The 17089-nt window shown below is 41.3% G+C and overlaps 1 protein-coding gene across 1 annotated transcript in view; it reads right to left on the reverse strand.

The window, feature by feature from the left end:
• LOC311135344 (cytosolic carboxypeptidase 4-like) overlaps positions 1-16114 on the reverse strand; it is a gene marked incomplete at both ends in the record, with an annotated part of 81788 nt that extends 65674 nt beyond the window's left edge. Inside the window, 2 exons of the mRNA XM_084169285.1 lie at positions 664-734; positions 16039-16114. Of these exons, the coding sequence (XP_084025411.1) occupies positions 664-734; positions 16039-16114 (147 nt within the window). The remainder of the gene's footprint in view (positions 1-663; positions 735-16038) is intronic.
• Between the last annotated feature and the right edge of the window lie 975 nt (positions 16115-17089).

Raw genomic sequence — 17089 nt, forward strand, 5'->3', positions numbered from 1 at the left:
TATACTAACATTTAAATGGAAATATGTTTACCATTTCATAAAAATTATTTGAACAACACAACCTAAATTGAAACTTCCATTCCAGAAGCTACACAGTAAGCTATATTATACCGTACAGTAACTGTCTGTGTAATACAAGTGAAAGTTGTGAACATATTTCCAGATGCTTTTTCTGGGTGTTGAGAGAATGCTTATGATCACCATTCCGAGAGCTTGGGACTATAAAGTTATATCTGCAAAAAGACGATTCGGAGAGAATTGGCTTTAAAGTTCCGAACCCTCATTGGTTTGAATGGTGTCAGCAATTTTTATCTAGTATTCTTTAGAACTAAACAACACAAATTGGGGTATTTAGAGTACTATATAGGTAGAGAACATTGAACAGAACAAGGCTATATCAATAACTCAATTTTGACAAAAATGCAGATAGACCCTTATAGTCCCAAGCTCTCGATTTATCTTCCTCTTTCAGCTCTACGGAGAAAGTGCCTGTTGAAAGTGCCTGTTGCTTGCCTTTCCCGTCCATCAGCAGAACCCCTGCCCACTTTTATTTGGAGCATTCCACTTTAGACTGCCATATCAGTGACCGTGGGCAAACAGAGACACAGTCACACACCGTGACATGCATACACACTCACAGTCCCAGACCCAGTGTGTTCCTACCTGCAGAGTAGACAGGAGAACCTCTAGTCCGCTGGAGCTGCCGGGGGCTGCCATGCTGGGCCGTACTCGCTCTGAAGGTACACAGGGGAAACAGAAAGGAAGATCAGGCTAGAGTCAAGCCCACCTTACACACACACAGCCGCCAAGCCAAGGAGACCAGCAGCAGCAGCAGCAGCGACACACAGTCTCTTTGTGGCTTAACTTAACAAGGAAGCCTAATGGAGCTGTGAGAGAGGGGCGTTCAGCTGCAGGCTGAAACTCTATCTCCACGGATAAATCCCTGCGCTCCATTTGTTGCTGGACGTTGAGATGAGTTTCCTATAAAAAAGGGCCTGACAAGACTCAGGGATTAAACAGAGCCCTGCATTCCACAGGAGGCCGCCCTAGTTTAGGAAAACACACAGGGGCTAGAGCGAGGAGTGTGTGTAGTTATTATGTTTGGGTGGAGGGGTGTGTGTGTGTTGGGTGGAGGGGGGCGCTTGACAGACAAATGGGAAACATAACAAAACACAACTGTATATCATCTATGTTCGTAGTTAGTGTTTCGTCAGATGCATTTAAAAACTTTCAGGCTGTTGGTTAGTAACTATAGAGTACCACTGTCAGCTTCCTGCCTCCTGTTTGTCTCCGGGCCTCTAGAGGTCATCTGTGTTCCCCTCTGCCTTAGTTCTTCCTCGTGTGTCCTTATTAGCTTGATCCAGGTCACCTGTGCCTTGTTTCCCCTAGAGTATTTTAGCTGTGTGTTTTCCCCTTGTTTCTCACTTGGTTTTTGAGTCCTGGCTATGTGTCTCCTGCTTTGTCCCACCGTGTCTTTCCAAGTAAGCTTTTCTAAGTTATCTTTAGTTTGTTTTTCTCCCCTCGTGGAGTTATTTTGTTTTGCCTCCTGTTTTGTTACTCTACCGCTGTTAATATACCTCTTTCTGAGAAGAACTTTTGTTGGACTATTTTTGAAGTGCGAAGAACCTTTGTTTTTACATTAAATCTACTTGCCTGGAGTATTGCCTTGGGTGTTTCATTTGGGTCCAACTATACCTCCTCTGTGGCTAAGGGGTAGAACCCCCAGCTCTCCACATCTGAGACTGGAGTTCTAGCCCAGCTTGTGACAACCACAGAGTCATAATACCCATAAAACCTAGCGGTCAAACAGGGAAATGGTTCCAATCGTTTTTCCATCATTCATTCTTCCCATAACGGATTTTAGAAACACTTCAAATAAGGGCTGTGTTTCATGTAGGCTTACTCTGGCGTGACGTTTTGATAACCGTGTAAATCTCTCTAGGACAAGGTGACTTTTATCAATATATTCGGCTGTATTTAACCCCCCAAAAATGAAACACAAATTAGCTGCTAATGTGGCTATCAGAAAGAACTAATAATAATATGCCATTTAGCAGACGCTTTTATCCAAAGCGACTTACAGTCATGCGTGCATACATTTTTTTTTGTGTATGGGTGGTCCTGGGGATCAAACCCACTACCTTGGCGTTACAAGCGCCGTGCTCTACCAGCTGAGCTACAGAGGACCACTACAAATGTCATGATGATCTGGACGAGACTGCTGAATCGAGGCAAAGGTAAGAATCTCTGGATTAACTATCTAATGTTAGCTAAATGTAGTAATTAATCAATTGGCTACATTTCTTTAAATGGACCATTCTGTGAACTGTCTTGTGCAAGTTTTAAATAGATCCAATACCAGTTAGCCTACACAAAACACAGCCCTTATTTGAAGTGTTTCTAAAATCCCCTATGGGAAAAATGATTGGAACCATTTCCCTGTTTGACCGCTAGGTTTTATGGGTATTATGACACCTCCACTGTGGGGCTCTATTGAAGTCAACATGAATGACACAATGAGAACATGAAAGACATTACACGTACATTTTCACTTTTAGTCTATGGTAAATGCTTCTGTTTTGTTTTCCATTTTGCAACACTAATGAACAATAGGTCACACACATCCAGTGGTAACAAATGTTTAATAAACAGCACACAACCATCACATTGAGATTTCATAGGAAACAAAAACACCATACGGTATTTAACTGCTTATAATGCCTAATCTATTCACACTTACAGGGGCTAAATGTCTCACATACATAATGGCATTTATTTCAAATATCTCACATGAATAGTGTCATTTAAAATGTTTCACAGGCGTAGTGTGATTGGCGTAGGAATATTTGTGTTTGGGAAATATTACGTAGTATGAATGGCATCATGGGGACAGAGTGGTGTAGCTAACTACAGCAAGCAGCAAGGCGACATTTCAGTAGCAGATATCATATTAAATGAATAATTCGCTTAAATTGGAGATAGTTGTTAGGTAGGGGAAATCAACAATGAAGGAAAATTATTCCTCAATATTGTTTTCCATTGCTGTGTTACATTCATTTTACCTGATAGTAATTGTATCTGCTGGTGTCAACCTATTTAAGCTTAATGCAAGGTCTCTGTATACCTAACTATTTAACACAAATTTGCGTGACGCATACAGGAGTACAGTATGTATATTTTCCCATAATAATTTATGTCAATGTTAAAGGGGGTTAATAGGAGGTACGTGACACATACAGTGACATACAGAAATAGACTGAGAACTTTCTGCTTTAAGAAACGTTGCAAGCAACACATTCAGTGGGCAGTGCCAGCAGGGCCCTCAGTGAAGATACAGTTACGAAAGCCCAAGCTGGACACGTTCATACAAAGGTGAAGTGTCCTTGCTTTTGAAAACTGATACTCTTCTTCTTTAGATTTCCATTACATTTACAGTGGTTGGGATTGACACGTCTTTGGCTCTGGCTCAGGCCCTTCTGAAGAGGGCAGCGTCTGGGGAACGAGGGGAGGGGAGCGACAATGAAGCCAATAAGGCAGACTCAAGCCCAGAGAAATCATCGCCTCAAATTGTACACACCGCTTTCTTCCAGAAAAAAACCCTTTAGAGGCCCACAGGAAGAGAATCCTTTCCCTATGACATTGGCCATCCTCCCCAAGCCCTGGCTCATCTTTATAGAGCTCATTAAAACGTCATATAAAGATGGTGTTTCATCAAATCATATGACAACACCGTAATGGGTCCTATTCCTCCTCAAAACCTCATCAGTGTATGGCTATGGAGAACAGTGAGTAAGTATGAGCTGAGCTATTTTTACCATGTGGATTAGAGAAAGGATGGACAGGAGAGGCTGTAAATTATGAGCGATGACAGCAGGGTATGTCAGGAGGAACTTTCTGGCACTTACTGATGAATGGAACATGGTGTCCGCTCTGAAGCAATATTTGCAATGCTGAGGATAATACTGATCTGGCATTAGTTTAGGGGAAACCCACTCACCAGGCCTAGGATACAAACACAACCAGAACAGGACCGTAAACAAGGCCGGTTTTAGGGGGGTGCAGGGTTGGGCACTGCCCTCCCGAAATGTAATGTTGCAGTAAGCAAGCTAGAAACAGACAAAAAGTGTCTGACTGTCCACAAGGATATATCATCTTAGAACCGGCCCGACTGTAAATGACGAAATGTGGCACAACGGGAGGCACTTACACTTTCAAACTAACTATCATGTCACCATCTTCACTATCTCTCTACCTTTCAGTGCCACGATTTTCACATTTGCTGTGTTATTGAGTGTTGAGAGAGGTCGTAGAGCATAGTATTTAGCCTTGAGTTTATTGAGTATAAAGCCTTTTATTTATTGAGCTAGCTAACAACCATAGGGTGATTCTTCACAAAACTAGGACAAAAAAGGACCATGATTTAATCCATAGAATGGTCCTTTGGAGGGAGGATTGCTGACATATATCTAAAATCATAATTGGGAAATAATTAATTGAAGTTAGAATATTTCTGACATTTTGGCCTTACCCAGGCCTCCTTTAAGACTTTGTAATGTTTCATATGTAGGTACTACAAAGCAAGTATTGGTGTCATATGAAGCTTACTCTGTAATATGAGTAGTATTTTGATTTCAATAACAATTTTCTTACATACATTTATGAATATGAACAAATCTAAAAGGGAATCACCCCTTAGGCCTACTGTTGATGTGTCATTGAAGAGCATAAGAATATTCAACTGTTTAATCAACTTTTTAATCAACTGCTTTTATCTCAGTTGTATGACTGTTTTCCTATGACCACTTTAACATTAAAGGTCAACCTCTACGTCCATACTTGAGGTTTTTCAGAAATACTGTAACAACCACTACTGTACATAGCACATACCAAATTATCTCCTAAAATATCATCCAAATAGACCAACGTCTAGGGAAACAAGGTGCTGTATGCTCTGATAGCGGTGGCCGAGGTCAAACTCAAGGCTTGAGGATGTGTTATGATGCTGGCTGATAAAACGGGGAGGCTTAGCTTACCCATCCTCACCACTGATGAGCTCTGACTGATGAATGACTAAGGTGTTCTCTAACACCATATAAATTTCAGTTGTTCATCAGAGGGTAAATTTCCTTAGATGTTGCTTGTTATTGAGCTAAAAGAAGACTCAAATCAATAATGTCAGTCATTATGGTCAATGTTTAACAGTCTTTGATGGACCACTTTGAATTTGGTGGGCCACTTATTTGGATTGGCATTAGGTATCAATATAATAAATCAGAGTCTAAAAAGCTGTCGTTAGCATTTCAAGCCTTATGACAATGTCTTGAAGAGTGACTCTTCTTGGGTTTACCGTTTTTTCTATAATATATACAAAACTTTTGCTGCTTAACTTAGAAGGAAATTAATACGAATTGATCGAAATGATGTAAATTATCAAACTGTGGACAGGTAGTATTTATAGTATTTCAGTAGGCGTATAAACTTTCCTATCCATTTTCTGTTTAAAAGACATGTCATGTCTTGGGAACACTTGGCATAGTTCCACAGTGGGGGGCTTGAAAGGCCCATATGGTCAGTAATGTACACTGAACAAAAATATAAACGCAACATGCAACAATTTCAAAGATTTTACTGAGTTACAGTTCATATAACGAAATCAGTCAATTGAAATAAATAAATTAGGCCCTAATCTATGAAATTCACATGACTGGGAAAACAGATATGCATCTGTTGGTCACAGATACCTTTAAAAAAAAGTAGGGGCATAGATCAGAAAACCAGTCAGTATCTGGTGTGACCACCATTTCCCTAATGCAGCGCAACACATCTCTTTCACATAGAGTTGATCAGGCTGTTGATTGTGGCCTGTGGAATGGCGTCCCACTCCTTTTCAATGGCTGTGCGAAGTTGCTGGATATTGGCGGGAACTGGAACACGTTGTCGTACACGTAGATCCAGAGCATACCAAACATGCTCAATGGGTGACATGTCTGGGACATTTTCAGCTTCCAGGAATTGTGTACAGATCTTTACGACATGGGGCTGTGCATTATCATGCTGAAACATGAGGTGATGGTGGTGGATGAATGGCACGACAATGGGCCTCAGGATCTCGTCACGGTATCGATAAAATGCAATTGTGTTTGTTGTCTAACTTATGCCTGCCCACACCATAACCCATACCATGGCCTTTTATTGTCCCCAAGCACAAGGTGCACCTGTGTAATGATCGTGCTGTTTAATCAGCTTCTTGATATGTCACAGCTGTCAGGGGGATGGATTATCTTGGCAAAGGAGAAATGCTCACGAACAGGGATGTAAACAAATGTATGCACAAAATTTGAGAGAAATACGATTTTTGTGCGTATGGAACATTTCTGGGATCATTTACTTCAGCTCATGAAACATGAGACCTTTACATGTTTATATTTTTGTTCAGTATATACATTGTATATGGTGCCTGATCTAAACACTAGAGGCCAGTATACCTTTCCTTGCTTAATCAAATCATGGTAATGCTATAGAAGTGTTGTGTACATATTATACCAACTTTGTTACAAAAAGTGTGTACCATTATCCAACATGGGCAACTTGGGACCTAGTTTAACAGTTTTGTAAGTGTGTTTATGTGTGTGCACCAAAATAAACATTATGTAAGTGACAACCTGTCAGAGAGCTCTGTTCAAAGTGGGTGCTGATAGCAATATCTGTGGAATAATGTCTGCAGGACTACAGCAATTATATTGTTAACAACATAGATTTTACAAGCCATCACAATTTGGACACTTAAATAAGTACGAGTATTTCTGTCATCGTAAGAGAGTTTCAATTTCAATTTAAACATTTGATGAAGTCATATTCTTTCTGTGAAGAAATAATGAGCCAGACAATCTGACTGGCTCATTACTCGGCTGATAAAAGTTATACAGATTATAAAACTATCTGTAAAAGGCATTTTGCTCTGATAAAGCAGACAAGGCAAATTATTGTGTTAATACGATTACGTTTAGTGAAAATACAGTTGACTGAGCCTAGTGAGGATGAGTCATTCCATGGTTGGGAATTGACTTCCCTGGAGAGTAGTGGCCTATACAGACATTCCTGATCTTTCTGGGGTCGTCTGGGTTGGGTGTACAGCTCCCCCACCACCTCCTGCATTAACCCCCTTTTACACTCATCCCAAAGACAACGGATACCCCACAACACCCCTTCTTATTTTGAACCATTCAACTATCCAACCAAAGATAGCTCCCTAAATCCAACATGCTGTTGACCTGCTGCTGGGGGTACAGAGATCATTATTCACACACCTAAAATACTCTCTCTGCTATGCTAAGCCACGTCCATGTGTTGACGGTCTTCAGAGACCAATCCCAACTGCCTGCTGGTCCTGTAGCAGGGTGCTAAGCAGACAAACTTGGACAGACGGGAATCCTTGGGCGGAACAGAATGGGTTGAATGATGTCAGGTTGGGATTACCGCTGTGAATTTAATGGGGACGCAAAGGGCACTCTGAAGTTCATGGGCTAAAGAGTTGGCAGTAAGGTGTGTGGGTGAGAGTGAGGATTAAGGTGGCGAAGGGAACCATGGGAGAGAGCCAATGCTTCATAGACCACAAGGGGTCAGGCTGAAGGACACATGGCTTGATTTCATCCCCCACACCCTCACCCCTCTCACCCCCAAAAAAAGATGTACCCTGTGTTTAGTTTTTCTCTCTCCTCTGTTGTTGTCTAGTCAATGTGCTATGATCCCTACAGGCAATACATATAAATACAGAATAGTCTGGATGCAACTCTACTGTACATGGAAAACTATTCCTATACTGGAAATAGAATCCATTCATCTCAATGGAGCATATTCAATAACCAAATAACATGTTTTGAAACATTATCTAGCTGTAAGCTGTTTCTAAACATAAACGGTCAACACAACAGAAAATCCTGAAATAAAGAGTTAATAATATTCCTTTCTACTGTATAGTGAAAGGTGCATGGATGTAACCTTGCCAGCCATTGACTTGCAAATGCAGCAATAAATCAGAAATAACTTAATGAAAGCAAACAGATGGAAAATAAATGAGCCACTGCCTAACGCCAAATGAGCCAGAGAAAGACCGGCTCCAGAATGTGTCGATCTGAGGGAGAGGGGGAAGGAGCAAGAGAAAGAGAGAAAGAGAGGGTGTTTTGCATATGTGTGTGTGTGTGCAGGTGTTTTAAGTGTATATGTGCTTGATGCCTCCTGTACGTGTTGGTGGTGTCAGAATGGAGACGCCAGTTGGGTTTAGAAGTCAGTCATGTTTCACCCTGGCCCCCCTCCTGATGACACAGGCCAGCAGCCCACTGGGCTGGCAGGGAGATGAAACTGGCCGAGCCGAGATGGAACCAGAGAAGAGAGCAGCCAGCTGCTAGGACCAGATATAACTTTATTACACCGCAGCCTTTAGAGCACGGACCAGGTACAGGCTCTTTCTCATGTCAAGGAAAAAACCAAAGGAGGCCAGGTACACGAAGGAGGCCAAATCTACAATGAACCTGTATGAACCCACAATAAACCTGAGGGGGGCTGTAACGAGAAGGCTGCATAGTGTAGCCTATGTTGTAACATACTATATAATTAAAGTGAGGAAGAGGATTAAAATTAAGCTATTCTTTGCCAAATTACATCTGATATTCAAAGGGAGACAATTACATAAAAAAATTGACATGAGATAACAGGGGGATCCAATGAAAAGATAATCTGCTGTGATAGTGTCATAGAAACCTGGTATTGGACATACACTAGATAAGTGGTGTGCTCTTAAGTCATCTATGAAGTGTGTTCTTCCGCCTTCTAAATGTAAGGGCATAATTTAGCCATCAAGTCCTATTAAACAGTCTTCAGACGCTTGAAAAAATATATATAGTCTGTTTAGGAGACTATCTAACAGAATAGTAGTTTATGAAACAGAGGAAACAGTGTACCTTTGCCCCAGTGCTATGTCGGTTACTGACACAGGTGCAAAAGGATTTGTTGTGTTCAGTGGTGATTGCCCCACCTGCCCTGAATGACGGGTCGCCACTGGTTGTGTTAAGATTAAACATTATAGTCTGACAATTATTATTAGTTTTCTTTGCTACAGTGGGCAGCCAATTTGTGGTCATGCACCAAATGGATGACCCTAACATTTCCATAAAACAGGAGAACTTTATATGTAGACACCTCACATCTTATTAAACATTAAGATGTGCTCCAATTACAGTTTAGCCTGTGAAATGTGCGAATGAAATTCATCTTTATCCCCCTTACACCAAAAAGGACATTGAATACAGTCATCAAGTATATGCAGGCAATACAATATAATGGTAACATGAGTTGCAGCGCCGTTTCTAGCATTTTGGAGGCCCTAAGCAAGATTTGGTTGGGGCCCTCCCACCTGGTGGGCAAAACATTTTAGAGGCCCCGCTATTGGCGGCGGAGAGAAAAATGTACAGTTTTTAAGTTAATGTCCTGCAAAGCTGGCTAGACTAACTTAACTAGCAATTGAGTGACTGACTGTCAGTGATTGACAAAACATGAGAAAAACTGCTGATGCACTACCAAATTTCAAAATTCTACTATCCTAACTAACAGTAAGTTGAGACCCGACTGAGTTCCTAAAAACAAAATTGGGGGTTGGGGCCCCCCTAGTGGCTGCGGGGATCTAAGCGGCCGCTTTTGTCGCTTAATGCATATAAACAGCACTGATGAGTTGTATAATTCAGAAATGTAATAGACAGTAGAGCCAAGTTGTCTCTATAAAGCTTAATTCATGCCTCAAAATAAAATAATGTTGTCCAGCTAAAGTATGAAGCCTAATATTTCACATAATTTTGAGCCATGTAATAGTTGTAGGCCTAGTTGTAGCCCAGTTAGCGTTGTAGCCATGCTAGCATTCAGACAGTCCCTCTGCCCTCGTTGCCCTCCATGACCAGCAGCACCCAATAAAAAGCCCTGTAAAATAACACCGATGAGTAGGTTGTCTCGTCATCTGAAAAGTTACGGTCTGAAAGGTACACCATCTCCAGGGCTACTCACTTTTTGCTGTGAAACACATCTTGGCGGCCATTATATCCAGAGGCCCCATTTCAACCATCATCACTCTACAATAACAGCTAAGACTTAAATCACACTCATGTTTCCTAACGATGAACATAACACACTAAGGGCTCTATTTTCGGTTGGCGGTAAGTAGGCGCAAGTGTCAAACGCCGATAGTTTGCAATTTTGTCATGTAAAAACTGGCACATTGGCATTTTCAAGGCCTTACGCCAGGTTTGGTAATTTATCTCGGTTGCGCTGAGGTGGGAGGGTGGAAATATTTTAGGTGTGTCCTTAAAAACGCACGCCAATATGCCAATGTCAGTGTGCACAAATAGGGTTATTTAAGACCGACCAAAAGCTGGTCTTAGCGGTAACACAATTGGTTATGGTATTGATTATGCCAGCGGAGGCACACACAGTAGCCTTATGTGCATCACCAATGTATCATTAAAATATCACAAACAGCAAAACACCCTTTTTTATTTATATTGAACATTATTTTTGTCCAGCTTCTGTGAAGCGTTTGGACTCATTCTGTGCGATGCCCATTGCATGAAAGGTGTCAGTGACTGTAAGAAGCCTGCTAAGGAACATGACGTTATTTAAAAGACTGCTTATTGTTTTTCATTTATCACTTTGTCAAATATGAATCTTCCACTTTCCTCTGTTGGACCTAACTGTAAAATCGCGGCAATTCCGATGGCTGCCCATGGTGCTGAATCCGCTTGTAGGCTATATTTGCCTGTTTGTTTGTCTACCTTTCACATGGTAAAGTCACTACTGGCCATGTCAACCGCGATGGCAGGCTATAGCTATGTATATTTAGGAGCAGTAACGGTGAGTGGACATTCCCCCTTTGGTTCTTTTTCCAGCTCCTGTGAAAAGTTTGGATGTGCGTAAAACCCTCCATAGTCTACGTTGTCTTAGACCTAATATGCCCACAGGGAGCAATTATGGTGCCTGTAACTGTATTTAGCCTATTTAAAACAAGTTGTTGTTTCGTTTTATTAGAATTTGATTCAAATTATTCAGTCTTTTTAGGTCTTATCAATAGTGAATGTAATCTTGCTTATTGACAAAGTTTGGCATGTCCATGGCTCAGACATAATGCATTTTACAGTAGGCCTATATCAGTACGAATGCTATGTTAACAATATATTGAAGCCATGTAATTACTGTTCAAAAACCAGTTCAACATATTTAACAAATATGGGATAGGCCTACATTCTGTTATTTGGTTTCTGTAGGCTATTTAACAAACTAGGCTATAACAGACTAACATTTGAATTGGAGTTGATGACAATGCGATATGTAAAAGACCATAAATACACAACTTGAAGCAACCACATATTTAGCCATGGAGCACATTCTGATTGGCCAGTGAGGGGTCAACACACCTTCAAATTGTTTATTCATTGAAACCCAGCACTTTCGTGCCACCGCCAGCTACTGCGGCCATAATTCTGTTCGTGAAAATAGCAAAAATATTTCTGACAGACCCACGAACCTACAGCGCTACCGCCAGTGAATAGATTTACCATTGAGTTGGGTTTGTTAAAATAGACCCCTAAACAGACAGGCGTCAAATCATAAAGGATGTCCACTCCTAAATCTAACCTACAACCTGTGGCTGAGAACGAGTAGGAATTTGCACGGGGGGGTTGTGGCTGTAAACGTCAAATGACTGCTTACTGCTTCAGAAATTGCTGAAAGATGTCCTGTATGTTTAGTATTGGATGACTATAAAATAGGGGTTAAACATCCAGTTCCTCAGGTCAAAATGTAAACTGATGACAAGGTGACCAGATGGTAATTTGTTGTTTTGGCTCCAGCAGCTATATTTAGGTCGGAGATTGAAACCTAGTGTCTGTCATAAAACAAAGCTGAGGACGAATGCCGTGGTATTAGGGGAGCCTTGGCATCATTAAGTTTCACTGGCTCTCTGACAGGTCCAATATCAGCAAATATCAACATCCCAAGAAAACCCTACTAATATTTCAGAAGAAATAAAGTAATTTGTCCCTTTAAAGCATTGTTTCCTTAGGTGACTAGTCCGTTGTTGAAAATAACTCGAGGAGGAAGACGGTAAACTCGACCTTGAACTTCAGAGTGAAATTAGAAACCACTTCCAGGCTGTGGAGACAAATCTTTCCTCACAGAAGCACCAGCCAAGGCTATTAGTCTTATTAGTCCACAGTCGCAAAGCAGCGCTATCACATTGCTAATCTGCAGAGCCACAACAGAGCAACATCTTTGTCCAGTTAAGGTGCATGTATTAGAGGTAACCTAAAGCCTAATTAATTAGCACATCACAGGGTAAACCAGGACTCGTTCGCAGTGGGATATGATGATGAGACTGGAGGCTTCTTTCATCAAACAGATTCCTCTCAGAACGACACAGAGGGATAACTATGGCCCTGTGAATAATTTGCTATTAATAAGAAACAATTTGACCCTGGAGTTGAATTACCCCCGCACTGGTGTTCAGCGTTGGTGACACACAAGTACTGCCTTTTGGCTTTTACACTAAAGCTACCTAAATCCCTCTGTGGCACAAGAACAACAGTCATGTATTCAAATGACTCACTACTCAGTCAGAGCTAAAATTACCATGCTACCAGTGCTGTGCTCAAATCATGAAAAGATACATACCTAGAGGGTATCAAACACATTTTTCCCCTTCTCATATGTTTTTTTGCAGTAGCAGCTTCCAGCAAAATACCAAAATTAATGTGAATGTAAACTTGAATTGCTGAGATAGTTAAAATCTTGAAACATGTCTGCTGTCAAGGCTAGATGCAATTTATGTCTTTCTAATATGAAATGAAGATACGTTGTTGAAGATTCAGTGTTAAGTTCAACGTTTTTTACTGACAGACACACACAAACACAGAACTCAATTACTTCTTCTTGAGGAGGAGTTGCTACCATTTCATAAAGCTCTCCTCCCTACAGCCTAGCGAATGAAGCAAGGTGACTGCCTGTCACAATATAACTAAATTCCCTCCCTAATCCACACATACAGGGTCTATGAGTTATGACCTACACCTGTGGGACATGTAGTTCTTGGCATCTCTCTCGCTCTCCCTCTCTCTCTCTCTCCCACCCTCTCTCTCTCTCTCTCTCTCTCTTTCTCACTTTCTCTGCTGAGTCGCCTCACTCTCTGATGATATCTTTCTCTCTCTTGATCCCCACATGTTCAACAGCGCCTAAACACCGTCTTAAATACTTGACTCATACAGTAAAACCTAGTATAACCTATTTGTGACTTTACAACATACAATATAGAAACAGATATACCCATCAAATATAACAGGATCTGATAATGAAAGGGATAGTGCCATAGAAATGACTGGGTGGAAAGGAGAAGGAAGGGCACTTGTATTGCAATGCTTGACATTGTCAGCTTGCTACTCGGGTGCATCTGAGAACTGAGTTCCCAGTGAAATGAGTTCACAGAAGCCTTCTTAATGCATGGGCCTGTAAAGACACCAGACAAGATGATATGCATTTCCATACATACCCAGTACACTGGAGCGTGCAAAACGGAGAATCTGTATATAGTCCCAAGTGTATCTCCTAATAGCAACACACCATTATACTGCTGTTGTGCTAACGGATTGGGTTCCACCAGGAAGTTAATCAAGTAGAAGATGTTACAGTAAATATTTCCAAGTAGGCCTAATAGCCGACACCATACTGTATATATACTGTAATGTACAGTGCCTTGCGAAAGTATTCACACCCCTTGGCATTTTTCCTATTTTGTTGCCTTACAACCTGGAATTAAAATGGATTTTGGGGGGGGTTTGTATCATTTGATTTACACAACATGCCTACCACTTTGAAGATGGAAAATATTTTTGGGGGTGAAACAAACAAGAAATAAGACAAAAAAACTGAAAACATGAGCGTGCATAAAGTCAATACTTTGGAGAGCCACCTTTTGCAGCAATTACAGCTGCAAGTCTCTTGGGGTACGTCTCTATAAGCTTGGCACATCTAGCCACTGGGAGTTTTGCCCATTCTTCAAGGCAAAACTGCTCCAGCTCCTTCAAGTTGGATGGGTTCAGCTGGTGTACAGCAATCTTTAAGACATACCACAGATTCTCAATTGGATTGAGGTTTGGGCTTTGACTAGGCCATTCCAAGACATTTAAATGTTTCCCCTTAAACCACTCAAGTGTTGCCTTAGCAGAATGCTTAGGGTCATTGTCCTGCTGGAAGGTGAACCTCCGTCCCAGTCTCAAATCTCTTGAAGACTGAAACAGGTTTCCCTCAAGAATTTCCCTGTATTTAGCTCCATCCATCATTCCTTCAATTCTGACCAGTTTCCCAGTCCCTGCCGATGAAAAACATCCCCACAGCATGGTGTTCTCGGGGTGATGAGAGGTGTTGGGTTTGCGCCAGACATAGCGTTTTCCTTGATGGCCAAAAAGCTCAATTTTAGTCTCATCTGACCAGAGTACCTTCTTCCATATGTTCGGGGAGTCTCCCACATGCCTTTTGGCGAACACCAAACGTGTTTGCTTATTTCTTTCTTTAAGCAATGGCTTTTTTCTGGCCACTTTTCCGTGAAGCCCAGCTCTGTGGAGTGTATGGCTTAAAGTCGTCCTATGGACAGATACTCCAATCTTTGCAGCTCCTTCAGGGTTATCTTTGGTCTCTTTGTTGCCTCTCTGATTAATGCCCTCCTTGCCTGGTCCGTGAGTTTTGGTGGGCGGCCCTCTCTTGGCAGGTTTGTTGTGGTGCCATATTCTTTCCATTTTTTTATAATGGATTTAATGGTGATCCGTAGGATGTTCAAAGTTTCTGATATTTTATTATAACCCAACCCTGATCTGTACTTCTCCACAACTTTGTCCCTGACCTGTTTGGAGAGCTCCTTGGTCTTCATGGTGCCGCTTGCTTGGTGGTGCCCCTCGCTTAGTGGTGTTGCAGACTCTGGGGCCTTTCAGAACAGGTGTATATATACTGAGATCCTGTGACACTTAGATTGCACACAGGTGGACTTTATTTAACTAATGATGTGACTTCTGAAGGTAATTGGTTGCACCAGATCTTATTTAGGGGCTTCATAGCAAAGGGGGTGAATACATATGCATGCACCACTTTTCCGTTATATATATTTTTGAATTTCTTGAAATAAGTTATTTTTTTCATTTCACTTCACCAATTTGGACTATTTTGTGTATGTCCATTACATGAAATCCAAATAAAAATCAATTTAAATTACAGGTTGTAATGCAACAAAATAGGAAAAACGCCAAGGGGGATGAATACTTTTGCAAGGCACTGTATGTATCTGTTCCTATAGGTAACAGGAAGGATGTTGAAGCTTTGCTGCATTGGACATATCTTGGTATTAGCTTGGAGGATCCTGTTTCATCCTGCACCTGCATGCCTGCACCACCATTATTCAGATAAAGCATTTGTAATGTTGCGGCAGAAAGAAGGAAACATTTTTATATTTTAACTTCAACACAATATAAATTAGGTAATCAACTCTAATTGACAAGATTTCCATTGAAACTACTAGGCTAAATATCAGTAAGCTAAATATTTTTGCAAGACCAGTGGTGGTTGCAGAGTTTATTGTGGAGACAGAAGGGGGAGAGGCAATGGGATGCAGACTAATACAACTGAACCCATACATGAATTGGAATCACAGACTCTAAAAAAGTAGCATGCAAGCTAACATTGTGAAATTCAAATCTATGCTGGGATCCATGCTTGCACTGATACTAAAAATAATAATGTCTGTGACATAAAAAAAATATGGTAACACTGTACAGTGTTAACAAAAAGGATATGCATGCAATATTATTGAATAAACCAAGAGCTTTGCATGTGTAAGTCAAGCCCTGACTCTCACCACTTCTCAATGAATGATTCGAGACCTGTGCCAAGTGAGGGATTTCAAAAGCACATTCAAGACATATCAAGGATACATACTGTATCAAGGATGCGTATCCTGCTTACCACTGCAGGAGTAGTTACCCAGCTCTTTCAGGGTTCCGTTCCAGGTAAAGTTACTGCGTTTGCTGTAGTTGTGCATGGCTTGTGCTGTGTCTAACCCAGAAGGGGAATAAAGGATAAATGTAAAAGGGGGGCTCGGTCAGCTCTCCTTCCTCTCACTACTGTCTGTCCTCTGAGTGTGCGTGTCAGGGGCAGCCCGCCCGTTGAGCTCTGACCGGAGGAATGCGCCTGCTGTGTTTTAAAACGCCCTTGTGCGTTAACTCTCCCATTGGACCCCTTGTGCGTCAAACAGTGACATGGATAAGTGAACTCTAGAGTGTACGGGGAGTAAATCACCCAAGCATTCCCTTGTCATCAAGATCAGCTTGTGGGCTTCAGGTTGTAGCGCACCGCTACGGAGCCTCAGTGTGTGTGTGTTAATCTGTTTAGTGAGATTTCTAAACTCAAAAGGCTTGCAATGCATGTGCCTTCCACACAACACAAATAGTATGCAATATGAGTAGACAGGCAACAAATGTTTCCTTTGAACTCAAGCTGTTTAGAATAGATGTTGGAAATATTTGTAAAATCATAACATAAGCTTATTCAATCCCATGCAAATGCATTGTGTTGATTAGGTCTATACCAGTGCATTGTGGCAGCTTGCAAAGGATATGACCATGACAACAATCAAAACAAACACGACACTAATGTACCAAACTATTTGTCCTGAACTTTCCAGAACCAGCAGGGCGTTCGAAGAAGACCATGGGCCTGTTCCATTCAGAATATATCTACACTCTTAGAAAAAAGGGTTCCAAAAGGGTTATTTGGCTGTCCCCATAGGAGAACCCTTTTTGAATCCAGGTAGAACCCTTTTTGGTTCCAGGTAGAATACTTTTGGGTTCCATGTAGAACCCTCTGTGGAAAGGGTTCTACATGGAACCCCAAAGGGTTCTACCTGGAACCAAAAGGGTTCTACCTGGATCCAAAACAATTTAATAGTTATTCAAAGGGTTCTCCTATGGGGACAGTCGAAGAACCCTTTTAGATTCAAGATAGCACCTTTTTTTCT

This window comes from Coregonus lavaretus (genome assembly GCF_964263955.1).
Source record: "Coregonus lavaretus genome assembly, chromosome: 9".
Taxonomy (NCBI): Eukaryota; Metazoa; Chordata; class Actinopteri; order Salmoniformes; family Salmonidae; genus Coregonus; species Coregonus lavaretus.